This window comes from Diplotaxodon limnothrissa, linkage group LG1, assembly GCF_057381915.1.
Source record: "Diplotaxodon limnothrissa isolate DT_005_m linkage group LG1, D_limnothrissa_male_GT1.1, whole genome shotgun sequence".
In the NCBI taxonomy this organism is placed as follows: domain Eukaryota; kingdom Metazoa; phylum Chordata; class Actinopteri; order Cichliformes; family Cichlidae; genus Diplotaxodon; species Diplotaxodon limnothrissa.
In genome coordinates this window covers 21,496,462-21,523,643 of record NC_140596.1, presented here as the reverse complement: position 1 = coordinate 21,523,643, position 27,182 = coordinate 21,496,462, and the positions used below count along the sequence as shown (strand labels likewise).

General features: G+C 42.7%; 1 protein-coding gene across 1 annotated transcript in view; it reads right to left on the bottom strand.

Annotated features, from left to right (window-relative positions):
- sbf2 (SET binding factor 2) overlaps window positions 1–27,182 on the bottom strand; it is a 108,928-nt gene that overhangs the window by 6,340 nt on the left and 75,406 nt on the right. Inside the window, exons 18-36 of the mRNA XM_085378896.1 lie at window positions 25,599–25,769; window positions 25,029–25,300; window positions 23,838–24,010; window positions 23,495–23,568; window positions 18,815–19,010; window positions 17,864–17,991; window positions 16,602–16,777; window positions 16,332–16,465; window positions 16,034–16,235; window positions 15,588–15,784; window positions 15,260–15,400; window positions 13,657–13,740; window positions 12,566–12,640; window positions 10,057–10,235; window positions 8,339–8,515; window positions 7,798–7,899; window positions 4,237–4,422; window positions 3,047–3,173; window positions 2,610–2,737 (exon numbers count right to left, since the gene is read on the bottom strand). Of these exons, the coding sequence (XP_085235022.1) occupies window positions 2,610–2,737; window positions 3,047–3,173; window positions 4,237–4,422; window positions 7,798–7,899; window positions 8,339–8,515; window positions 10,057–10,235; window positions 12,566–12,640; window positions 13,657–13,740; window positions 15,260–15,400; window positions 15,588–15,784; window positions 16,034–16,235; window positions 16,332–16,465; window positions 16,602–16,777; window positions 17,864–17,991; window positions 18,815–19,010; window positions 23,495–23,568; window positions 23,838–24,010; window positions 25,029–25,300; window positions 25,599–25,769 (2,922 nt within the window). The remainder of the gene's footprint in view (window positions 1–2,609; window positions 2,738–3,046; window positions 3,174–4,236; window positions 4,423–7,797; window positions 7,900–8,338; window positions 8,516–10,056; window positions 10,236–12,565; window positions 12,641–13,656; window positions 13,741–15,259; window positions 15,401–15,587; window positions 15,785–16,033; window positions 16,236–16,331; window positions 16,466–16,601; window positions 16,778–17,863; window positions 17,992–18,814; window positions 19,011–23,494; window positions 23,569–23,837; window positions 24,011–25,028; window positions 25,301–25,598; window positions 25,770–27,182) is intronic.

Here is a 27,182-nt window from a genome sequence, read left to right as displayed (position 1 = left end):
ACTAAACATATTTTAGGTGTGAAAATCAACCTTCATCAGCGAAAATGTTGGACTATGAAGCTTTCTTGGTGTCTACTGACTGCAGTCCAGGCTTCAGGCAGTTGTGATATTAAAATGATCCCTTCACGTTGGCGCTAGCGACGGTGATGGCAAAAACGTTCCACTTTGCGCAGATGAAACAAACTCAGTGTTTTAGCCTCAAACTCTGACAATAAATCATTCAGCTCGGAGGAGCCAAAACATCCAAGTGTAGCACGTTTGAGCGCTGCGTACTTTAAAAATAAAATATTATTGTAAACATGTTTGATCAGTGCACAGGCTACAAGATAGGACAGGCGAACGATTTGCCGTGAGTACTCAGGATTTGGCTGGAACATTTGTTTTCAGTCAGCTACACGGCAGAATTTTATTATTAATGCCGTTCAACCTTGAAACACTAATCCTCATCTTATTTTTGTATATTTATGTTTGCATGTGGTGTAACCACAGACCTACAGATGACGAGGATTTCTTCGGTGAGGAGATCTGATCCAGTTCTCAGTGTGTCACATCATTTACAGGAACTTTGTTTTTCTATCAGTCTCTGAAGAAAATATAAACTAAAGGTCCACAATACCATAGTTACCGATTAAAGTTTTGCTTACATGTGACAGTAGCTTTCCAACATTTTCCATCATTCCATTAAGGGAACAAGGCCCCAGTCACAGGACTACAGACTCGTCTACAAGCATCTGGTTGCTGAGAAAATGCTGGGAAAACGATTCTAAAGCACCAGACATGCAGCCCTGCAGCCCCTTAGCAACCGAATGTCACCAGGGAAAAACATGTATTCCACAAACAGCTGGCAAAAACCTCCTTGTGATTGGTTTGGCTTCTTACACCTTGCTGCCATCTTAGTTTGCACGAAGTGACAGACTTGTCTACAAACACCGTCCCCAGCTGCTCTTCGGCCTGAAACTATGAAAACTGACACAAACCAGGAATGGAGACCATTTGACTTCAAAGTAAAAACATGTTGGCTGCAGCACTGAGGAGCAACTTTTACTTTGAAGGCAAACCTGTTGCTCAGGAGGTAGAGCAGGTCATCTACTAATTGGAAGGTTGTTGGTGGTTTGATCCCTGGTTTCTGCTCCAGTCTGCATTAATAAGTTTCCTGGGGCCATACTGAACCCCAAATTGATCTCACATGCATTCAATGGAGTGTGACTGTTAGAAAGCACTTAGGCTTAAAAAGTGCTTGAATAAAGGAGGCAAGTTGTATAAAGTGCTATATAAAACCTGTTCCATGTAACATTTCTTGTTTGCATCACGCTTGCTCGGCTAGTAGTTAACGTTTATTGGCAAACAAACATGAAAAACTACAGGCAATTGTGGCAATCTGTTAGCAACCTAAGCAGTTGAGATTTGAGGGTGATTTGCTTACGTTTGCTGTCAAAGTAAATGGTCAAGTGTTAAATGGACTGGTTCTTCTACAGAGCTTTTTATCAGCACATGGGCACTAACAATGCTTTATCTTATTTACACACACATTCATACAAGCACTTTTTTCGACATCCAAGTACCTTCTATCTAATATTTACACACACTCCAATAAATGCATAGGGAGCAACTCGGGGTTCAGTACATTGCCCAAGAATGCTTTGGCATGTAAACTGGAGCAGCCAGGGATTGAACCACTAACCTTGGATGACCTGCTCCAGGAACCGCTGCCAACCAGTTGGAGAATACACAGTTCCCTAGCAACTGGTGGCTGCGATCCAATCCAATACGGCAAATAAGCCTCGAGCAATGTTTGTGTGATGCCACGTGGAGGTAGAGGAATCACTGACCCGTATTTTATCCTGCAGTGGGTGAAGTATCCTGATCATTTACATCAGGGGTGTCAAACTCATTTTACTTCACATTCAGCCCACTTTGATCTTAAATTGGTCAGACCAGTGAAACTCACCTTTCTCTTGGTGTAAAGCACTTTAACTACGCATTTAACCCATTGATCTTTATATACAAACAAACAAATAGATTTTTTTTTTTACATGTTAAAGAAAAGCGTGTCAATACGACTCTTTGGGCTTAAATTGTAAGAAATAAATGTGCAAATTGACACAAAAAGTTCTGTTAGCTCATGCATACACTGTCCTGTAATTATGTATGTTTCTGATGTAAACCAATTGTAACAAGCATACATTTCTATAGCAGACAGTAAAAAAGCATTTAATTGTTTATCTAATGTTTGTTTGACACCCCAGATTTACATGGTAAAGTAAGGTGAGAACATTTTTAAGTAGCCTAATCAAATATTTTATAGCTATCCAGCTTTTATATCTGGACCCTCCTCGAATACTTTAAATGATTCATAGTTCAAAATGAGCCTACACTCGGTGCTCGTCTTCTTTTAAGACCAGTTTCACTTTTTCTGATTGGTTGGCCTTCACAAACAGAAGTTTAGGAGAGCAGGTGTGTGACACTGCTGTCCTCATAGTCATGTTATGTTTATGCTGAAGGCTCTGGCTACTAAACATCCTTCTCTGGATCCACAGCTGCACGAATCAACTATAGCTGCCTGATGTATAGGTTAAGGTGAAGGACAGAAACTTGAAGGAAACACTCACTTCATTCTCAGAGGGGCTGTACAGATAGTTGAAGAAGATGGGACTCCTCCGGTGCATCCTGTTGATGCAATCCCAGATACAGATGCCTCTCCGGGCCTGCTTATCACCCTTATCCTCAAACAACAAGCCTGCAAAAAAACACACAGGATAAGCTGACGAGGATGTGAAGCCATTACTGTTTTGACTGATGTAACAGCTTCCTGGGTAGCTGTGTGCATTCATATCAGAGATCTAGTTTCCTTTATTTACAGTGACAGAAAAGCCAGAATCTTGCTACCCAGGGAAGTGGTGTTGACGAAGAGGGGCCAAGAATCTTTTCAAATCAATAAAATTGTTGTGACTGTTAAGGAAACCACCATAGGTTCATAATTCTGTGTAACAAAGCATTTTTAGAGAAGAAGAAAATAAAAGATCCCCTCTGGTTAAAGGACACTGACCGTGTTCCAAGCGCTCGTAGTCAGAGTCCAACAGGAAGTTCTTGAAGCGGTTAGAGATGTGATGATAAGCCAGGAACTTCAGATAATACTGATTAAACTCAAACTCCAGAGGATGCTGCTCCAAAATCTGCAAGGATATGAAAAGATGGATAAAGACAGTTAGAAGGAGGTCAGCGTGTGGGCGACAGCTGCACCGTGTCCCCGTGTAGCGACTTCGCATCTATCCAGTGTATAAATGACCAATCGGAAACAGGAAAGAACCTCTCCCGCCTCTGTGAGGGCAAAGGTCAGTGATATCATCGCCGTCAGACACAATCCAGACTGAGCCAGCATGACTGCTGCTCCACGGTTCCCATCAAGCGGTGCGAGGTGGCCAATCACGGTGTCGAAAATTTGAGGCCACCTGGGTCTGCTGGCAAAAACAACAGCTGTTTTGGAGATGAGGCACTTCTATTTTGAGCTCTTGTCCGAATCCCCTGCTTCACCCCTCGTTTATAGCGCTCCAGACCCCCGGGTTCCTGCCAAACCGTCTTAGCTGCCAAGCCTTCGGTTTCAAAAGACAAATGCAGAAACTATGTGTTGATGTAAGTGTATGGGAGTGGGCCTGTGTGACCCGAGGAGACACAAAAAACCCCCACTGCACTCTCTAAAGTTAGTATTTCAGAACAGACCCGGTTCTCCGGAAATCATCTGTGTGTGTGTTTCATTCTTAACTTGAGCCCCCTCTCCCCCCCAGCCCACTTCCCCCAAATCCTAAAGCACACGCAAGCCTTCCTAGAGACTCTCAATCCCCAAAACTGTAATCTTCCACATGCGGCTGTAAACAAGCACTAAAATGTGAAGAAATGCCGAAACACGTGAACACGTACATACAGCTCAATGCTGATCACTGTACTCATGGACCATCTGTGCAGCAGCCTCGCTGCTCACTCCCCGGGTCCAATATGTTGTTGTGATTACACGTCCCGTGTTGGAAAGTGCTAAACTAAAACAATGCACCGTTACTGACAGCAGAATCGTTCGCTTTGACCCCTCGCTCACCTTTTCACTTTTCGAGGAATGTGATGAGCTCACGAACAAGCAATGAATGACATCCAGTCATGAGGGGAAAAGTGGAGAAGAGTCACGTAGCAGGGGCAGAGATCAGGGTTCAGCGTACCTGTGGTACCTATGGCAGAAGTGAGACTCACCTGGTGCACACAGTCCAGGAATTGGAGGAAGATGGGCGTAAAGCCGCTACCCTGGCTGCTGGGGCTCAGGTTGCTCCTCTGGCTGAACTTGTGGCCGAAAGACAACCATTCTTTCTCCAAAAGGACCTGAAAACCCTCAAGAGTCCGGTAGAAAGGATCGCTCAGCAGCTGCACCAAGGACACAACCTGCCGAGAGGAAGAGAGAAGCTGGCTAAGGAAAAACCCTCAATACACAAGTTCAACTTGAATGAAACAAACAAACACCCTGCAGTGTAAGAGCATGTTGTTCACATCACAGATAACTCTGGGATTAGTGGACAACCTGCTCTATCATCTCAGCCAGAGCTGCTCCTCTGGAAATATTGAGAAATAAACACATTTTATGAACGTTTTGTGAGATGCATTTAGCCTTTCTTAGTAAGTAAGAAAAATTGATTGATTGAATCGTGCTCTCGATGTAATTTATCTCACACACAAATGCAAATATGTCATCAGCCAATCATATGGCAGCAACTCAGTGCATTTAGGCATGTAGTAAAGATGCCCTGCTGAAGTTCAAACAGAGCATCGGAAGTGGGTGAAAGGGTATTTTAAATGACTCAGAGCAGCGTAGTTGTTACCGTTAGACACGTTGATCTGAGTATTTCAGAAACTGCTGATCTACTGCGAGTTTTCCAAACGACCATCTCAAGAGTTTACAGAGAATTTTTCCAAAAGGAGAAAAATCTTCAGTAAGTGGAAGCGTGTGATAATGTACAGTAACCCGAATAACTGCCTGTTAAAACAAAGGCATGCAAAAGGTCATCCTTATATAACACCTCACACTTCGAAGTGGAGTGGCTACAGCAGCAGAAGACCACACCAGGTGCTGCTCCTCTCAGATAAGAACAGGAAACTAAAGCTACAGTTCAGACTGGAAAAACATGACCTGGTGCGATGTCTCGATTGGGTCTGAATTTTGCAGTAAAAACATGAAAGCACGGATCCATCCTGCCTTGCCTTCAGGCTGGTGATTTAATGGTGTGGAGGAAATTTTCTTAGTGCACTTTGGCCCCTTCATGCCAGCGGGATGGATCTGCAGCTGATAAATCTGCAGGAAGTGTGTGATGCTATCATGTCAATATGGACCAAAATCACCAGTACCTTGTTGAATTTATGAAATGAACAATCTGAAGGTAAAAGAAACAGGTATAGCTATGAAAATTCAGATTTCTATTGTGTTTATTGTATCTGCTAGCATACAGACTGATGAGCCACAAAGGAGAGGAACCCCCATTCACTCGTATGCTGCTTTAACAGGTACCTCCCACTACAACATCCTCCCCGATGACTGCAGCCTCTTCTAGCAGGACACTGCGCCTCACCACAGACACTAATAAAGGAGGTCTGAGTGGTGATCCCACCTTTAATCTTGGGTTGTTCTGGTGACATGAAGGGCGCCTGATGGCTTTAATGCTGTGCCTGATTTGCCAGTACCTACAACACGACCTACTTTTATTTAATATTTTTATCATATATAAGTTTAAAACCCTTACATTGTGATAAATTAGATGTTGAAACATCTTATCACTAAAGGAAAGTGGCAGCTGTTTCACCACATCTGTGCATATCGTTAGTTTTTTCCACTTGTCATGGATGGTTGCAATTTAACACACTTTAGTTTAAAAAAAGAAATCTGGATGGCATGATTTTGCTTTCTATCCCCCCCTAAAAAAGCTAAATGCAATCTAAAAATGACCCTTCATCTGACAGTGCAATGTTAAAATGATCATCTGCTATCAATAACATTTATATAACGCTGGAGCTTCAGGCACACTTGAGCTCACTCCACGAAACACCAGTTGAGAATCGCTTGTCTACACATGCAATCTGGTTGGCCCACTTCCCTGCCCGCGTCTTCTCCAAGACGGCTAATGAGCCCTGACGCGTGTGGAATGAGCGGGAAGAACAGTGTATGGTTTCCCCGTGGGTTTACAAGAACATCCAGCCCTGAGTGGTAGAAAAAGCCCCCCGCAACCCAGCAATGACATGAGCCCCCCTGCAGCAGACTGAAGAGTGGATTTAAAAAGCGAGCGCGGAATAAGAGGGGAGAGCGTATAAAGGCAGAATGGCAGAAGACAGGAAGAAGAAACCGAAAAAAAGAAAGAAGCATTCAGAAAGGCAGCGAGGATGGTTCTGCATCCTGCCTGCTGGGTGTCTATGGTCCATGGCAGGAGAGCCAGAGCATATGGAGCCCATTTGCCTGTGCGGGTCGATCTGGACCTGGCGAGTTGGAGCCGGTGGCCCGTGGAGAAAGATGCTCTGGGCCGAACACGTGCCCCGCGTAAGGGATCCACAAATTATACTTTTAAACAGCAGCTCAGGGCTGCACAAACCCCATAAACACATCTGAGGGACACACACTTGCAACACCATACATGTGCACTTTAGCAGGTCAGCATGGAAAATATGAGCTCAGAGAGCAAATATGTGAAGAAAAGCAAAGTTTAGAAGCGAACGGACACCGAGAATTGATCAGGATCTAAACAAACTATGAGTTTTCATGAATTAAATCAGCACAAATCAATGACATAAGGCCTCGAGACTTCAAACATTTTCACTTTATCAACACAGTCGGATCACCAGTCAGTAAACTGAGTGAAACGGCCAGAAGAAGCAGGTGTAGTCTGAACGGATGCCGTGGGTGTCCGTGGGGAATCCTTAAAAATGTGATCAATGTCCAAAAATCACATTTAAGTGTTACAAAACGTGTTTTTTTGCTTTCAGTCTTAATTTGTGAGTCTAGAATGACAGCAGGAGATACATAAGAAGTTCAGAGGTACCCTCTCCCCCTCACATTTAGCCTCTTTTTAAAAAGGATACTCCAAAGCTCTGAAGCACTTTGTTCATCGGAGTCAAAGAGACAACATTGCCGTAATATTGCAAAACACACTGAATTAATAGCTCAGCTGTGTAAAGTGCTTTGAGTAGAGCACTCAGGTGGAGTAGAAAAACGCTAAATTAGAATGAGTCCATTCAGAATATGAATTGAGATTATAAGTAGTACTTTTGAATGATCTCTAGTTTGCCGTGATTGCAGAAGGGTTGATGGCATTCAAAATACCCGCCCTGTGTTTAGCGGTTGAATGACTGTGCGGCTGCATCTGGATCCTTTTTACACCTATGAGTTTGCATTTCTGCGTTTCTTTTCATCCTCGCTGAACACTTTGTCCCCACTTTAGTGCAGATGAGGGCTGATAATGAGAGTTTTTACCCCAGACGCCCTTCCTGATGGGGATCTTTCACTGGTTGGGCAAATATGTAACCCACTACACTTGCAAACAAATGTTAAAAGTTACTCATAATAAAGTAAACTGTCACCTATTTTCTGTTAGTAATTAAACTTTAATAACAACTTTTTAAACTCCAGTTTGTATCTAGAAAATCTATATGTGTGGAAAAATACCTAAAGGACAAATCTTGCACCGTTTTAAACCTCCCTCTGGATATTTTGCCCTTCTTCACATCTGTCCCGTTTTCTTTATGTATTTTTTATGAATGGCGTTGGTGCATTTTTCTCACTTGTGTGGTAATGTCCCAGCCGTCCTCCAGGCTGAGCAGAACAGATGAGCCACTGTCCATAAGCTCCACCAGAAACAGCGCCAGCTGCAGGATCTTCTGAAGCTGCGGGAGGCCAACATATGTGCATGTGAACAAATATGCTAAACACAGACCCAACATTTATCCTCTCTGTGCATATACTGCCATGTTTGGTCTGCCAGTAGACTGCCTTCTTGTTTCTCACAGATAGCATTTGTCAACCGTGTGGAATATGTTCAATTTAAGGCCGCTGGGGGTCAATCAGATAAACAGCAAGATAAGGGGTCTCCTCCCACTGCATCGCTGTAAATCTGTTTCTCTTGGGAAAATGGCTTCAGAGAGGATTCACATAATTTATCCATTATGTGAATCTGATACACAGGATGAAGAGAAAGAGTGGACCGATGGGTCATTCTCACACGCTTTTAAGAGTCAGACTCCCGCGTTAGATCAGATGGTTTCTAGACCTGAATGCTGTCTGTTTGCAGATCATAAAAATGGCATGCTTTGTGTGTTTCATTACCTGCTGGATCCATTCGGAGTCTTCCAAGGCTTTGAGGAAGGAGTCCTCCGAGTCCGACGAGGTGGCGCTTGGAGCACAGGCCCTCAGCAGTTTTTTAAAAGCAGCTTTCACCTGCCGTGTGTCTGCAAAGTCCACTGGCACCAGCTCACAGTTCAGAGAGGAGTCCACTCGGAGGCCCTGCAGACAGAGGAATGTAAATTTCAACTAAGAGAAAAATACAACAGTGTGCGCAAAGTACAAAAAACAGATACACCACGCCACTAAAAACGCTGCCTTTATATCAAAGTTAAAGGAAATAAAACGGCTCATTTCAGACCGTGGATGAACTGAGGTGCTGAGCGCAGCCCAGTGTGTAATAGATAAGAATTATAAAACTGCGAATCGTGCAAACTGCAGAAGCGCAAGATGTTTTTAGTCGACACGGCTCCTCGGCATGCTTCAACGGTGTGTGAAATATGTTTCTTGATGCGTGAATGAAAAATAGAGAAACAAACTGAACTGTGTGACGCACTCGTGCACTGTCCTGCACTGTGGTGGACTTCGCCTCGCATTTATAGACTTGCCTTTAACCTCTTGCATGCTGTAACTGTTAAAAGGAGGGGAGCAGTGCTGACGTCAGTGGCTTCTCCTGCAGATCAGAAGTCAATCTACTTGTGTCTTATGGATGAAAGAACAGCTAGCCAAGCAGAGATTGCAGACAAGGACACGGGTAGCTGCACACTCCACGGGCGAGAAGTCATTCCTGTTACAGACGCTCACGGTCTGATGACAAAATTTACGTCATTTGGACCCAAAAACAACACCAGCAGACTATCAGACGCCAAAACTATAACACACCTCTCAGAGGCTTTGTATTACAAGTTGTACTGGCACAGGTGAGTCTTTGTAATTGTAGGCTATTTCACTGAATCAGCACACTTGGATTAAAAAAAGTGAAAACTGCATAAATGCATAAGATTAAGTGTTTCTGTGAGTTTAAACACAAACCGTTTCATCAGATGTGCTAGTTTTTGACTTTCTCCTTATAATTCCACATGAATTAAACCAACAATTATCCTTTGATACATCAAACTATTCCTGTGCAAGACAACCTGGCCTGAAAACTCCAGACAAACGGCAATGTTTTACAAATCCATTTTACAGCAAGTAGCATGAGCTAGAAAACCCGTGTCTTGATGCACGCTCAATAATCCAGGTAAGGAAAGTTAATCTGTTCATGTGAACGAAGCGTTTTCAGTGAGAGAAACTGTTCATCCACTCATCCAGGTGACTTCGGTGTGACTGCAGATCCCCCTTAGTCTTATAAACAGCACAGCCTCATTGTCAAAATCTCTGATCAACGGCCACGAATACTATTGACAGAGACTTGTGGCATCACAGGTGAAAGATGGTTCAGTGATGGTCTACGTCACTGAACCATCCATTAACTCCACCTCTACAGACTTTACAACATTTATGTTGCCTCAGAAGTGTTTAATTTAACTATATTTTGACTGCTGGGTCTCTGTTAAAAGTGGTGTTCTACTGGACTTCATTATACCCCTTTACACATCTACTACACCACCACCAATAAAACATAATTTAACACATATGACAGTGTAAGAAACATTATAGGTTTCATAAAAGAGGCCACTGAGTGCAAATATAAAACGATATACTACAACAACTCATAGCAAACATGTCCTCTCAGTCTCCGGCCGCTTTGTTTGCATTCTCACCCTTAGATGTGACTTTTCCCCGAAGATGTAAAGGGCTGCTTGATGTTTGAGGAGTTGAGCCTGCAGACTGTGGCTCCCTGCAGGGGGTGCCAGATCCTTCCCTGCTAGTCTGGCACTCACGTCGGCTGCCAGCGGATGCTGACCGAGTCTGCTGCTGGAGCGCAGGCTGGCCCACATGCCTGCAAACACACGCGAACAGAAGTCACACACACACATGCATGAGCCGGCTAGTTCGAATGCCAGAGATGTACACATGCTGTCAAACAAACTAAGACCGAATGATGAACAGCGCATGACATGCGAGCTACGTTTACATGCACAGCAGTACAACGGCTATTATGTAAACACCTTCATTCCTTCAGTCCATGAACAAAGCGACTGCTCTGAGAGTCGGATGTGCTGGGATATTAGAAGCAGAAGTTGCTGGAATTTTTAGCAAGTCAACAAGTCTAGATGGTGTTTCTCTGAAAACAGCATGCAACGCCTTCCAAGCAGCATGAACCACTGCCAGAAGGACGTGATTTTTCACAATAATCACTTTCAGGCCTTTTTCAGTTGCACTTGCGGAGTTATCAAACCACAACTGTCAGCTGCTGTAGCCGGGTCAATTATACAAGAGCATAAATTGGTGAAGTTTCAGCGACGCCTCGATTCAGCACGTTTAAACCGACGGGCTTCGTAATTAAAGTTTACAATGAAAACCGAACACAAGCTGTCCGTTTTCTTTTCCTTCAGACAAGATCAACAATGTAACTGTTCCCACCTGACTGACATACCTGCTGACTGTTGGTTAGACCTTTTATGATTGAGAGACAAACAGGAAATCAAACCACGTCATCACCACTGCTGGGGTGGTCACTTCTGAAATGTAATAGTTTCCAGATAGTCTGCTTGGCAACTTTTTGAATCAAATTAGTGAAAAATAAAAGTTAATTTCTATTTGAATACCCATCTTAAAAATGTCTCCTCATTAAGCTGCAGTTAAATAAGCTTTGCCCAAAGTTAGAACAGTAATTCTAAATGATTATTTTTCCAGGCTGAAGATGAAACGTAATAAAAAGTACTGCTCTTGTCCTTGACGCGGCTAGCTCGTTTTGACTCTGGTCGCCCAGAACTACAAGCACAGATTTGACCAGCAGACAGAAGGTGATGGAAATCTTAAATCTTAGTAAATACTACTAAACATGAATGAATGAATACAGCCCAGATGTTCAGATGTAAACCCTGTAAACAGATTGTGCATTTTCATACGCAAGCAAGGGCCATTACAGTCTGAGCTCCACTGACAAAATGATTTTACTTTAATTAGATTTAGTTTATTTTATATGTTCGAAAATAACAAAATGAGCACAGAATAGGAAGCCCCAAAATATTGGCCACTGCTGCCGTTGGCGGTGGATTTCCAGGTGTTTGTAAGCAGGGATTGTCAAAATCACTTTAGATTGCGGGCCACATACTTCGATCTAAAGTGGGTCAGACCTGTGAAATTCTCCTTCCTTTCAGTGTAAAGATGTTTAACTACGCATTTAATCCCTGAGGTATCTTAATGTGAGATAAAAGAACTGCAAGTTCAACACTACGTCTAAGAGTTATGAAGAAATGCTGCTGTAGAAAACGAGCGCTTATTTATTTACTAAGAAGTAATTGTGCGAAATTACAGAAAAACTTCTGGTAGGTCCCAGAAAGCCCTCTTAATTATTAAACAGAAACTTTTTGTTAATTCACAGAAAATGCCCTCTTTTAAAAAAATGTGGGCCTATTGTGACAAAAACGAAATGATATTTCTGTATCAGATAGCGACAGGGTCTTTTCTGTCATTTAATTTTAATGTAATTTTTCAAAACCATTGAATGGGCTGGATTGGATTTTTAATCCGGACCTTATGTTTGACACCCCTGCTGTATGATGTTGTGCTCAAATTTGGAGAGAAAAGCATAAAAACCATCATTAACTCCATATTTATTCTATATAAGCGCACTTTATTCCAATTAAAACTACACATAACTAGTTGCTCACACACCACTTGTCTAAACATGCAAAATATCTAAGAATTGTCATCTCAGATCTTTACTCGTCAACTAAATCCTACTCCTTTGAGTCAGGCTTACAGAATATTCAAGCTGTCTTTATTACACTGCAGGATCGCAGGGGCCTCATTTTGTGTGATTCACGATTTGTTGTGCCATAACAAACAGCTCACCCCCCCCAGCCTTAACTTGCCGCTGACTGACCACAGTTAGTCCTGCTGAGCCAACACATTAACAATGGAAAAGACCACATTAGAGCCACCACTTCGGTTTGTGAAAAACCACAGCTCCCAGAGGAGCGCCCACAAAGTCAGTGAAGATTAGCACTGCGTCCCAGAAGGTCTTTGTGAGGCATTTGCAGCACAGTGCACTGTGACCCTCGGCGCGGTTAGTGAGCATTTGCGTAGGTTAGGAGTGTTAAAGAAGACGAGAGGTGCTGTTATGAGTGCTGGCAGAGGAGAGAAGGAACAATATCACTATACCTTGATTGGGGATTTTCTCCTTACTGGCAGGCTTTTGGTTTGAGTGAGTGAACAGTTTATCTCTGTACTCAAGCACTGGGTGGATGTTTTGTCGAGGAGACAGGGCGAGGGGGTATGGAAAACACAAATCACGTCAACATCAAATGAACCAACACGACCACCAACCCTACCAAAGATTTCAGATTACAGACTAAAACATGCAAATGAGGATCGGCTATTATTTATTCCGAATGATCGAGTGAATGATGGTTGCATGCATGAATAAGATTGTTTGTGGTTTGGTTATAAATGATGGCGTGAAGACAAAAGGCTCGTATTTAAGCTTGTTTTTTGGGGCTTTTGCAGATAACACATGCAAATAAAACAGTAATTAAATTCACATGAAGTTCAAGGCACAGTTTTGCATGGCAAATCCTCTGGATCTTAAGAGAAGACGTTACATAGCGTTACATAGCGATGGGTTAAGTAAAACCCTGTGTCATCCTTTTAGGGCATTTACAAAAAAAAAAGAAAAAAAAAGATGACTCACAGTTTCAGCGACGCCTTAAAATATTTGACCTTCATCTGACTAACACGTCGGACACTTTGTTTCCAAGAAATCACATTCCAGTTCGAGCACTCATCGCGATGTGTCAGCTTTGACGGTACATTAAGCTTTTATTTGATAAGTTACAATAATGCTAACGTGGCAAGAAATACGGGTCACAGTTAATGCAGTTAATGTAGCCCCAAGTTTCTCTTATGAGATATAAATCCTTAAATTTCACATAATTATATTTCTTGAAGTTGAAATTGGATGCACGTTTATAGCTATAAGGTACAGATGGCCCCAAAGATAACCAGCAAATAGCTGCTTGATGCTTTCAGTCTGGGGAGTAATGCTTCAGAGGTTACCCAACACTCATAATGTACGCTGTAATCACAACTCCTTAAAGTATGGTGTGTCTGAAGAGATGCAGAAAGCACAAATCCCTGTTTGCTCACTTTCTTTCAAATAACTATGTAATTGTAACAGTTCTGGTGTTTCATATTTCACCAGGCAGCAAGGACGCACATGAAGTGCCAAGCAGGAAACAGAGAAAACCACTCACCTCCTCGAGTAAAGCTGTTTGAGAATGGGATGTCTAAATGGACAGGAGCCATCTTTGGCATCCTGGATATTCTCCTTTCACTGCCTGGAAAACATTCACACAGCACACAGGTGTCCATTACAAACACACGGAGTAAACAGTGAGACACGAGTGAGATCTAAGAAACTAAATCAAATTTGATTTTAGGATCACTCATTGTAGCAACTTTTGATCAGACTTAAATCCCAGTTTTCCCATTAAGAACCATCAATGTGACCCGGGTTATTTAAACACATGAAAATTCAGTTAAATCGTAAGCATGCACAGGATTTGTGCTTGTGTGTGTGTGTGCGTGTGTGTGTATAGAGTTTATTCAGGATACAGGCAGAAGGAGGTGAAGTCAGAGGAGATGGATTGGGTGGTCAGTGACCTCAGGCTGTCCTTTGATTCTTACACAACCTTTCATTGTACAAAATTTCCTTCTTAATTTCAATAAATATCACACTCTGTAATGCTCCCATACAGTCACTCTCCCCTATTGCACTCATACACACACAAAGATAAGGTGGTAAAAAAATAACTGCTGACCAGAGCGAACACAGAAAGGAAGAGAATGACTACCTGAGAAAAAAAACACACAGAGCCGCAGAAAACTAAAATAACTTTGTGGAGTGCAAGTCTGCAGTTTTTCTGAAGATGTGAACTCTGCATGGCCTCTTGTCCCTTTTGAAACGAACTTGTTCCCCCCGCCCCAAGAAAAAAAAATTGTAGTACAATTATGGTCAGTGTAACGGAGCAATAAACGCTGTAAAGCGGCATACTGTAAAGTTGTCTGATATAAGGTAGCAACCAATTTTTGCAAGTTGGATTTACTGGAGATTTACACGACTTGATGGTGGAGGTCAGCCACAACCCGAGTAAAAGGTTGTGCTCTTTCTCATGCCCTACAGTTTGACCAACAGCCTTTAACGTTCACTGATAACACTGATGGCAGCCGTCCATTTATTGTACATGTCCTCATTTCAGGCACTCGGCACAGATCATGGGTGTGCCTTTGTGGGAAAATGGAATGAGAGAGACGTCGTCGGTGTTTGACTTACGCCGAAGATTTAAGGCTCAGAAATCAAAAGAACAGAAGCATTTTGTCTCCACTAAGTCAGAGACTGAAACAGGAAAAGGAGTCAGATTCTCACATCACTGAGAATACTGAGAGAAGTTTGAAAAAGCCTCGCTGTTGCCAATCTTAAAATTGTGAAACCACAGGAATGTTCGGCCTAAAAGTTGGAACCAGTGAGTCCGTGGTGATGAAAGGAGCTACCTCAAAAAAATGTAAAGATAGTTCTCAGATAGAGTTCACAGATTATAGCTACCACTAATTTCTTCCCATGGAAATGGTCAATATACTATTCTTTGGTTCTAAAATTGATGAAAATGTGGGCTGAAAAATACATTAAGAATAAAACATGCAAACCATGGCATAACTGGGACTGGGTCTACCATCAGCACAGTGGACAGAAAGTAGGAGATGCATTTTAACAAATACCAACACGAATCATTATGAACCTTTATGGTGTTTGTGAGACATAAAATATACAGTGAACATTACAATCTTCTTGAAGTGTACCTGGCGAGAGGCCTATCAGGGAGCGGTTGGTCAGGGTGTTGTTTCCATTCATTTTAAAGTAGATCGGGATGGAGTCCAGAATAGCCTGCAGGTACTTCTCCTGTTCAAGACTACTGGATGAATCTGAGGATGAGGCAGGGGCTAAAAAGAGAAAAAAAGTGAATGACTTCTATAATAAAAGCTGTTTGAATAACAGACTTTGTGATAAGTTTTATAAGGAAGATTTATATGAACATTAAAAATAATTTTTTTTCCACTAGTTGCTTCATCAGAAAACCTGTAATCATTTACAAACAGAACATCTGTGCCTGTCAGCACGTAAGCACACCTGTTGAGGACGGGTTCTGCGACTTGAACAGCCCCACTACACTCTTGCCATGAAAGCCTCCTGAGCGGAGCAGAACGGCTTTGGTGCGCGGGTGTTTCCAGCACACAACAGGCAGACGGTTGTGTCTGAAGCAACGGGCTACTTTGTGTAAACCGCTGTCCTGTACAGCCTGAGGAACAACCAGCAGTCCCGGGTAGCTGTCACAGAGAGAGAAAGTGTTAACATCTGTCTAACATCGGTGAGCTGCTGCAAAGCCACACAAATATGACCGCAATTAAAAAGCCTCCTGCAGAAGTTTGTGTTTTTGCACACAGATAAGAACAATAATTCAGTCAAACATCCCCTCCGCAGGCCTTTTGAGATTCTCAGGCTTGCCTACTTATGAAATCGGTGACATCAGCACATGTAGGGTAAATAAGACAACCTCTAGGCGAGAGGCGGTGTACCTGCGGCACAGCGAGTAGAGTCTGTTCACGGCCGTGATCCTGAACTGCTCGCCGGACTTGGAGCGGGACGAGTTGGCGGTGATGGTGCCCATTCCCAGACGCTGGTAGTCACGGAAGCACGACTGCTCCACAAGCTGCTCCATGGTGGACTTCTCCGAAGCTCTCAAAGTGCTGCTGGGTGGCGGCTCACCATCGTCCGATACTACAACACAAACAGCATTTTCTTCAGTTTGTTTTTCCCCCCTTTCCCATTCTTCCACATCCAAAAGTCACCACATTAAAATATGTCGCTTCTCACTTGAAATATCGTCATCTTCATGCCAGGTCATTCTGCTGCCTCTGTCATTCTTCTTCAGCGAGGGCTGGCTACCTCGGCCCATGGTGATCTTTCCAGCCCTCTTTGCTCCCTTGACAATCGTCTTTGACAGTGTTCTGCGAGGAGTACAGAGCAGAAATGATTTACTGTGGCATCAAAACCCACTCATAACAATATCTCAGATAACCATGTGTGAGACTGTGTGATTCATGCACGGAAACAACGCTCGGTGAGCTGGCACGCACTACAAACCTGAACCCAGTGTTTCTCTCTTTTTGCTTTGGAAGGATTAGCTGAGGTGCTGTTTGTCCTGCAGCAAATGCAAAGGAGCTGAAGATGGACTGTGGGTAGCGGATTCTCTGCAGGTGCTTCCTGAAGATCTCCACCATCTCTGAGCTCACCTCCTCATCAAAAGCCACTTTAATCAGCTGCAAAAGACAGTTGGTTAAACAGACTGCTTAATCACACAAGCAACGATTCAAATACAGCATTTCAAGTGCAAACTGCAACGGTGAAAAATGAAGCAAAAAATGCTGCTTTATCATTTATGTTTACTCCAACAAGGACCTCAATTTACAAGAAGAACTTCAGGTTGTATGAAAAAAAAGAGGTAAAACGAGCAACTGAGACCATAAACTCACGAGGAAAGAGTGACAATGACACTAATCTGACCTAAGTTCAGTCAGTGCACTTAACCTCTAGACCATGTTTGTGCTGTTTGTGCCTTTGGGGCCATTTTAAATACATAATCTTACACATAATACGGACTGCTGTGTGTTTACTTGAACTAAGAATCCACCCCAGAAGTTGTGCTTTAGTTTTGGTGAATAAAATTTTATTATTTAGCACTAATTAACTGTAATTGCACTTTGATAACCAAGCTACGGAGAGTTATTTAACTTCTCATACATATCTGGTGACTTCTGGCTCCAACACAGAACAAAATGCCAAAAGACCAAAAATGCATGCCACCACAAACCAATCAATGGATGATGTCACAGTGTTTTTTATACGGTGGGGCATCGTGACGCACTTCGGCAAATTGATTTAAGAGATTTGCTCATCTGTACCAATCTGCCCACATATGGTTTCTGCACAGACACGTACACGCACAGAACAGCACAATAAAAACTGTAGAGATGGCCACACAACAACAAAGTGACCCGCACTCACTTCCATCATCCCTGGCAGTAAAAAGACAGGAATGAGCCATAAAATTTTTACAACGGTACATCCAAAGAGTAAAAACACATGCTTGGCTGAAAATTATAATGATGTGCCACACCGAATGTTACGGTGTAATTAGTTGTCCAATCTTTTAGTTTGTGATGTGCTTCTTTTTTTTTTAGAATCTTTTGCAGCTCACCGAGTAACGAACGAGATCCAGTTCATAAAATAATGTGAAATAATATTTGAGTACCACATATTAAGCTTCAGGCTTCATCCTCTCCCAACCAAGCAATTGAACATCGTGTATTCATGCTAATTTGAGAGAAGCGTGCTTCAGTGTCTACCTGAAACGTTGCAGAGCGGAGCTGCAGGCCTTCCTGCATGTTCTGCTGCAGCTGGTTCTGGATGCTGATCTTCTTCTCTTTGGTCAGAGTGGACACTGGGAAAGCTCTGATCACTGCCTGCTCCCCCACTGCATACAAACACACCAGCATCTTGTTATTATACATACAACCCCAATACTGCATGCCCATGATGTTCAGTCCCTCAGGTGCATTAATGCTGATGGCAGCTAACATATCTGGACAGGTGCCATCCGTGCTGAAAGGTATATACAGGTTTTAGAGCAACATATGCTCCGATCCAGAGTACATATTTTTCAGGGAACACTAAACTGCTTCTATTACAAAAACATGGCTTCATGGTAAAAGACGTGTGTGCTGAACTGGCTTGCCTGCAGTCCAGACCTTTCACCAAGTGAAAACATTTGGTGCATCATCAAATGAAAGAAGACAAAGAAGACCCAGGACTGCTGAGCAGCTAGAAGGTTATATCAGACAACAATGGGACAACATTCCTCTTCCAAAAGTTCAGGAGCTGCTCTCCTCAGTTCCCAGACATTTATGGATTCAATTAGATTCAGTTCAGTTTTATTTATATACCAATGAATCACCACAACAGTTGCCTCAATGCTCTGTGGTTAAAAGAAGAGTGGATGCTACACAGTGATTTCTTGAGACATGTTGCTGCCATCAAATTCAGATTCAGTCTTTTTAAACATTTGATGTTTTTTTATGTTCTGTTGTGATTAAAATACGAGATTAAGAAATTTGTAAATCACTGCATTCTGCTTACATTTTAAACAGCGTCTCAACTCATCAGGATTTGGGTTAGTATCCGATGCCCCTTACTGACAAAACAGACTTTTGCTTTTTTAGTTTAACACTGAAAATTAGCCAATAAAAACAAAACATATGAGTATTTTTCCATTTTATTGAGACTGTTTTTGTACTCACCCAGTGGATCATGTGGGATGCCTTTAAAGATGACGCGGTACGTGGTGAGAAACAGAGCTCCCTCTGCTGGCAAGATGTGCGGGCCCCCAAGGAGGCCCCCTGTGGCCTCCTCCCTGCCATTGGGGTCCAGAAGCACCCGCAGCCCCTCCGCAACCAACTCTTCTCCAGGAAGCAGCGCTGGACGCAGAATCTTAGGCTGAAAGGTAAAAGCATAATAACCCATCACGTCTACAAACACATGCGAGATCCAATTTAGACATTTTTCATTGACAACAAGGTGCTCAAAATTAAGCGCATGTGCGTCACTGAAATCAATTTGTCTTCATAATGTCAAATCACAGCACCGCATGAATTTCTTGGACAAACTTAAGCTACGCACAAACGTCATCATTGAATAAAAAAGAAAAAACACCCCACACATCTTGCAAGCACACTAGTCATCAAACGGCGTTCAGAAATTAAACATCCAACAAAAACAAATTCCTACTCTCTGCGGAGGCCAATTTACCATTTCTACTCTCCTGAAAAACTCATGATCTACTTTTTAAGTGAAAATGTTTCTGTTTTATGCAGCTCACTGAACCGAGTAAGGACTGGTTTTCACTTTATGTCCTCAACATCTGGAAACTGACTGATGTTCTATAGGTGAAAAAAAGTGCATCACAACAGACCTTTGTAATCATATAATTCAAAAAGCAGCTGATACACAGTACATTCTGTTCCCTCTTTTAATCATTTTGCAATAAAAAACAACAACAATAAAAAGGTGCAGTAATGTTACGTTGGAACACATACTTGTATAAGCGGCGTCTTTTAACAGTAAATACCTTACATTTTTGTGCGAATGCTGATTCAGCTGCAATGGCTGAAATTAGTTTCGGTTTAAACTCGCTTTCCCAGAGACGCATGCGACTGACTCATGTCTTTGTTTCGCAATTTGCTTGATAATTAACTGGCTGCCGAGTATCTACTAAAGCAGTATCTACTATACAGTGGGGCAAAAAAGTATTTAGTCAGCCACCGATTGTGCAAGTTCCCCCACTTAAAATGATGACAGAGGTCAGTAATTTGCACCAGAGGTACACTTCAACTGTGAGAGACAGAATGTGAAAAAAAAATCCATGAATCCACATGGTAGGATTTGTAAAGAATTTATTCGTAAATTAGGGTGGAAAATAAGTATTTGGTCACCTCAAACAAGGAAAATCTCTGGCTCTCACAGACCTGTAACGTCTTCTGTAAGAAGCTTTTCTGTCCCCCACTCGTTACCTGTATGAATGGCACCTGTTTGAACTCATCATCTGTATAAAAGACACCTGTCCACAGCCTCAAACAGTCAGACTCCAAACTCCGCCATGGCCAAGACCAAAGAGCTTTCGAAGGACACCAGGAAAAGTATTGTAGACCTGCACCAGACTGGGAAGAGTGAATCTACAATAGGCAAGCAGCTTGGTGTGAAAAAATCAACTGTGGGAACAATCATCAGAAAATGGAAGACATACAAGACCACTGATAATCTCCCTCGATCTGGGGCTCCACGCAAGATCTCATCCCGTGGGGTCAAAATGATCATGACAACGGTGAGCAAAGATCCCAGAACCACACGGGGGGACCTGGTGAATGACCTGCAGAGAGCTGGGACCAAAGTAACAAAGGTCACCATCAGTAACACACTACAACGGCAGGGAATCAAATCCCGCAGTGCCAGACGTGTTCCGCTGCTGAAGCCAGTGCATGTCCAGGCCCGTCTGAAGTTTGCCAGAGAGCACATGGATGATACAGCAGAGGATTGGGAGAATGTCATGTGGTCAGATGAAACCAAAGTAGAACTTTTTGGTATAAACTCAACTCGTCGTGTTTGGAGGAAGAAGAATACTGAGTTGCATCCCAAGAACACCATACCTACTGTGAAGCATGGGGGTGGAAACATCATGCTATGGGGCTGTTTTTCTGCCAAGGGGACAGGACGACTGATCCGTGTTAAGGACAGAATGAATGGGGCCATGTATCGTGAGATTTTGAGCCAAAACCTCCTTCCATCAGTGAGAACTTTGAAGATGAAACGAGGCTGGGTCTTCCAACATGACAATGATCCAAAACACACCGCCCGGGCAACAAAGGAGTGGCTCCGTAAGAAGCATTTGAAAGTCCTGGAGTGGCCTAGCCAGTCTCCAGACCTCAACCCCATAGAAAATCTGTGGCGGGAGTTGAAAGTCCGTGTTGCTCGGCGACAGCCCCAAAACATCACTGCTCTCGAGAAGATCTGCATGGAGGAATGGGTCAAAATACCAGCTACTGTGTGTGCAAACCTGGTAAAGACCTATAGTAAACGTTTGACCTCTGTTATTGCCAACAAAGGTTATGTTACAAAGTATTGAGTTGTATTTTTGTTATTGACCAAATACTTATTTTCCACCCTGATTTACGAATAAATTCTTTACAAATCCTACCATGTGGATTCATGGATTTTTTTTTCACATTCTGTCTCTCACAGTTGAAGTCTACCTCTGGTGCAAATTACTGACCTCTGTCATCATTTTAGGTGGGGGAACTTGCACAATCGGTGGCTGACTAAATACTTTTTTGCCCCACTGTAAGTCAACAGTCAGGTCTGCACCCTGCGCTGCTTCGGCTCCTTCTGGCCTCCACAGTCAGCAGAAACACTCAGTTGTTCCATTGTCACAAATGTGCACGAGGAGGGACGTTAGATCATTCACAACATTTCCCATTAAGGCCACAGCTGACCTGTGGGAACGAAGCTCCAGCCAGGAGATAATAGCTTCTTGTCCTCGAATGAACAGCGAGACCAAGAAGAAAGTCCCTCTGCACCTCATTACTGCTGCAAGCTCGGCTGCTTATTGTTGCTGCACCTTAAAAGCATGCACTGCTTTCCTTCTTTAGGGTTATTGCTGCCATTACTACTATTCAGACTTGTCACAAAGCCAGAGTCGGTGTTGTTTACACACTTTCAGCATGTTTTGGCATGATGCTCGCAGCCCAAGATGGAAGCCTTATCCGACACATAAACATGTGAGTAGCTAACCAAAAGCTGCAGCAGACAGACAGCTCTCCGCTGTGTCCAGGTTGCTCCCTAAGCAGCATTGGCATAATGTTTTAATGCATGTATAATTGTGTGATTTATCAAAAGCTGGCAGGCGTGTGGTAGAGCGAGGTCCAAAAGACTAAGTGGTAAAATATGAAAGCGTGATGATATCTGGAAAACACTGGATGACATTAGCTGGATGCAGAGTTGCAGCAAACCAGACCAAACTGAGCACGTGGACTAAACTAAGAGACATGAGTAAAAGTCTTCATTAAGTCAACAGTGCAGAAGAATACAGTGTTTAAAATTAGTCTGTGGTTGTCTGTGTTAGCTCTGCACAGACTGAAGACCTTTCATCCTGTTTCAGCTATAGCATGCTCCCCTCTGTAACCCCGATTTAGATAAGCGGAGGAGGACAATGGACTGGATGGATGGAAGCATTATGTCAAGTAATCCAGATTTATTTTTCTCAGTTATCAATAAAGCATAGAGTATATATATAAAATATAACCATCGCCACAGTAAATGGTAAATGGACTGATTCTCTCACCCATTCACACAAGCACTTTCTTCTATGCTTTTAAGCGCTTTCTAGCTAACATTCACGCACATTCATACCCTGATGGATGCATCGGAAAGCAACATGGGGTTAGTATCTTGCTCAAGGATATTTGGCATGCAGAGCGGGGGAGCCAGGGATCAAACCACCAACCTTCCGATCAGTAGATGACCTCCTCTACCTCCTGAGCTACAGCCATAGTGACGTCAGCTATTAACCATGGCGGGGCAGAGCTCACTAAGAAACCAGACACGCCATCAGGAAAGTGTTTACTGAGGTCTTAAACAAGTAGCAGTCGATAGACTTTTGTACAATTTGATTTTATTTTGCAATCAAAAGATTCACCCCCTGCTGGCCAGTGGTGAAACTGCAGGATTTAAGGAAGGCTATACCCATCTTTTAAATACAGTCTATGACATAGAACCAGATGCCTCAGATGTGATCTGCTTTTTCATATTTGCCTGTTCAACGAGTTCTTTTGGAATATAACTTTTAGCTTGCGCCTGTTGTTAGATGATAAGTATGTGATGAAAACTTAAATTAACAAACTATGAAAGCGAATTTTTAAGTGTGTTACCAGTGGACTCCTCACCCATTTGTAGTAACTTGCAATAATATGGGTCAAGTTCTCTATAGGTTATTATTATAAATGGAATGAAATGGATCTAAAAAAAAGGTCTGCCCCAATTGATCTAAGGCTTGGCTATTAGACAGATGACTCTAGGCTTTCTCCTGGAAACTACTTGATCAGTTTTCCCCCCTAATTGTACTGTCATTAACTTTGAATGTGCTAACTAAGGCCTGCACAGTGTGAGCTGTAGCTCTTGGGTCTTTTGCACTCTCTCTGAGCATTGCTTTGTCTGAATCAACTGCTGATGATCAATTAATCAAGTGCATTTGATTAGCAGCATCTGGCTGCTGTTTACCCTCCTAATTCCTATGGAGGCAGTAAAAGTGTATTTAGTTTTAATCATTTGAAGACTTTTTCATGTGAATGTAGCTGCATAAATACTGTATATACAGCTGCTGGGTCTATGTAGCATAGAGTCCCAGCAGCTTAGTGAGAAACAGCACTCACCTTCTGAATAGGAGGTAACCTCCTGCTCTCGCGGTGAACCGCCTCCAGCGCCTCAATCTGCATAGCTACAATGCCTGTAGGTCAGAAGCTGGGGTCAGTTACCACGTGTACACACACACACACACACACACACACACACACACACACACGCACGCACGCATGTGTGTGCTTTCTATCAGGATGTGTATTTACAGGTTTTGACATGCCAGGAGTTTAATGAGCTCACAGGCCTCTGTTGCTGTTGGCCTGAGCTGAGAAAACACAAATCGAAGGTTTTACTCTGAATACAGCTGAGGGAATCAGGGTGGTGACAGAGAGTGAATAAATACAGTTAGTGCTGTACCTGGGATCATGCTGTGCAGGCTCTTAATGTGCTCCTGTGTCACGCCGCTCTCTGTGCACACCTTATCGATGAAGCGGGCCACAAACCGAACCACAGAGTTGGCGACGTCGCTGTTTTCCGAGTCCTCAAACCCACTTTCAGTATCAAAGCTCTCTGCCACACTGCCAGCAATGCTGCAAACACACACGATGACACAATGAAAATGAGAAAGCTCAAGCCACCATGCCCAGGAGGAGATCTGATCCTAGATGTGAGAGTTGTGTGCTGACAGACATGGATTTAAACATGCACTGTGCTAAAGAGCAGTGAAGGTGAGAGTGATTTGCAGCCTGGCATGAGCTGAGTGCTGATGCCTGGATCGCTGGCTCAGACTCTATTATCCAAGGAGAATGTTTCACATGAGAAACTGATGCAACTTTCCTTTTGGATGCACAAATACTAAGTGATGAAATCCAAATGTCCTCTGTGGGAAGCAAACATGTCTGGGGTGAAAGCAAAAGAAATTGAAAGAACTTTTCCACATAAATACATTCTTGGCTGCAGCTTTTCTCTCATCTTATTATAAATAGAAACAAAACACATTATAAAATAGCGACATTGTGTTCTTGTGCAATTAGGAACAAAATATAAAAAACTGCAAAAAGCTACATCCTCCTGACCTTCAGTTAAACAAGAAATGACAACAAGAAAATCTACATGAATACCCTTCGGTTTTCAGGGCAAGACATTTAAGGAGGGGATCTTCCCCTGTTTAATTGTCTCCACAGTTGGTATAGAACATAGGAAATCACTCCCACTCTTAATTTGTTTGGTTTGGGTGAGTACAGCGTAGCTCCAGTATAAGACAACCTGATGGTTTTAAAGTTTCCAGCAGAAGTAAATGAGCCGCACACTTGTTTCGTGCAGTAGCGATGTGAGCCCACAGGATGGATGTGGTCCGGAAACAGAAGGGGAGCTGCGATCCATTTGGCTAAATAGGAAGGTATCATGTAGACCGCAAGCTCTGCCACATCCACCCACATGCTTATCATCACCTTATTAAGAGAAGCACAGATACTCCCAAATCATGAAACCCAACATGGAAGTTTCCTTCCAGATAAGACTAATCGCTCTACCTTGCAAATGCAGAACAAGCCAAAAAACATTAAAAAGGTTGCAGTCGGGTTTAAGATGTTAAACCGCTCTCCTGACCTGTTTGTCACAATGCTGTTACTGCCGCTCTCCCAGTCAGTTGCAGGGGTGTTGCGCAGCAGCTTGTTCTTGCTGCTGTCCAAAGGCACCAGCAGGTAAACCATGAGGCTCGCGTAGTGGATGGCCTGGCTGAACACGGTGCTCTCCTCGTTCTTCACGAGCTCCTGCTGCTTGTCTTTGCTCAGACTGGGCCATAAACGCAGCTGCTCTGCTGCTAGGTCCATGGCTGTCTGCTCTTCATCTCGGTCCGCTGCAGGCACGGCACCGGCATCCTAAAGGAGGTAGAAGCAGAAAATAAACATCTTAACAGCCTGCTCAAAAACTTGTTTTGACATTCATACTGTCTTTGAATGTAACTTTGCTAAAGAAGCCAAATGTCATGGTTTGTTGAGCTACTTAAAACCAAGATTGCTTTGAAAAGCATTATTTTGCATTTATATTCGGATATTTGCTTGAAAACTACATATTAGTAATAAATTATAATAAAATTATTTTCTCACTCTGATTTTTAGTTTAATAGACTTAAAATTGTTACAAAATGTGCAACAGTCCCTCCTATCCCTGTTTTACCTTTAACGTGGCGGTGACGCCCCCCTTTTCCTCCGGGGTGTTAAGATAAAGGGCTCGGATCTGGCTCTGTACTTCGCTGTAGAAAGTGGCTTCCCAGAACTGCTGGTTGGTCCAGATGGGATGGTCCTGTATGCAGGTGTAGGCAAACTGGTTCACTCCCGGAGCCAACTTCTACAAGGCAAAACGGAGATCACACAGTGAGGACAATGTGGACAAAAAAAGAGAAAAGAAGCAAGATTACACAGCAGGCTGTTTGGTGGTTAGTTTTCTATGTGGGGCTGATTTTTCACTGGATTTGTGACCGACACTGCATGTTTGTGTAGACACGCGATCTTGTGTAGAAAGAGAAAAGAGCCCTCGTGAATTTAAATCTTGGGGGTTATTAAATGACTGACTGATGGAGTAAAAACATAAAAAACAACCTAAAACAAACAAAAAAAGGATAGAAAAAAAAAGTTTATGTCAGCTCCGACAGTAAAAGACACTCACCAGATGTTTGACTGTCGGGCTTAAAAACAACGAATGACAGTCTCATTGTTTACAATTAAATATATGTTAGGACAGCAACTGCATTTCCTGTTTTCATAAAATTGAATTCATGTATCAACTAAAAACCTGACAAAGTCAATCAAATCCTTTTTCACCCCCCGTGAGGACAAACACACTGGAGCATGTGGCTCCACAGCCAAACAAAGGCACACAACTTCATTTTAAATTCTGATGGAAATCAAAGCGGGGACGCAAATCATCTGCGGTACTCGGCAAAAGTCTTGAATCAACCCTAAAGAGGCAGACTTTCTTGGAATTTGTAAAGTGCTCTTGAGCAATAGTTCCCCAGCTTTCTGAAAAGCTATCAAAACTTTTCTTTGGACACTGGCTGCTTTTTCAGTATTTTTCAGAAGAATTGAAGAACACCTTCAATTTTCAATCGAACAATGATTCCAAACACACAGACAATGGTGTAAAAGCAAACCTAGATAGAAATAAACGCTCAAGTGAACACCATCAGTCATGGTGTGGTCTCCCCAGAATGGAGATCTCATCATTACCGCAGCAGTGAGGGATCATTTTGAGAGAGAATGGAATTTAAAAAAGGCAGCAAACATCCAAAGAAGAGCTTTAAATGTCTTTCAATAAATCTGGCGATGTATTCCTGAAGGCCACTACTAAAGAAATTACAAAAAAAGTTTACCTAAGAGTTCAGGCTGTGTTCAAGCATAAAGCTGGTGATTCTTTCGTGCTTGTTAGAACTGTACAGACTCTGTTTTTGCCTGATTTACTGTTTTTTCAAAGTATGTTTAAACAGGTTTCAATAAATCATTATAATTTTGTGTGGTTCAAGACTTCTTACTGCATAAACACAATTATCAAGCCATGAAAATACACATTGGACTCAGGTCTAGAGCCTAAACGTTTCTCTTTTTGTTCTCCTGAAGATAAATAAGATAAGATAAGATAAGATAACCTTTATTAGTCCCACACTTGGGAAATTTGTTTTGTCACAGCAGGAAGTGGACAGTGCAAAAGTTATGACAAACGCTCCCCCAGCCTGAGCTAAAATATCCTGCATGCATTATTGGAGAT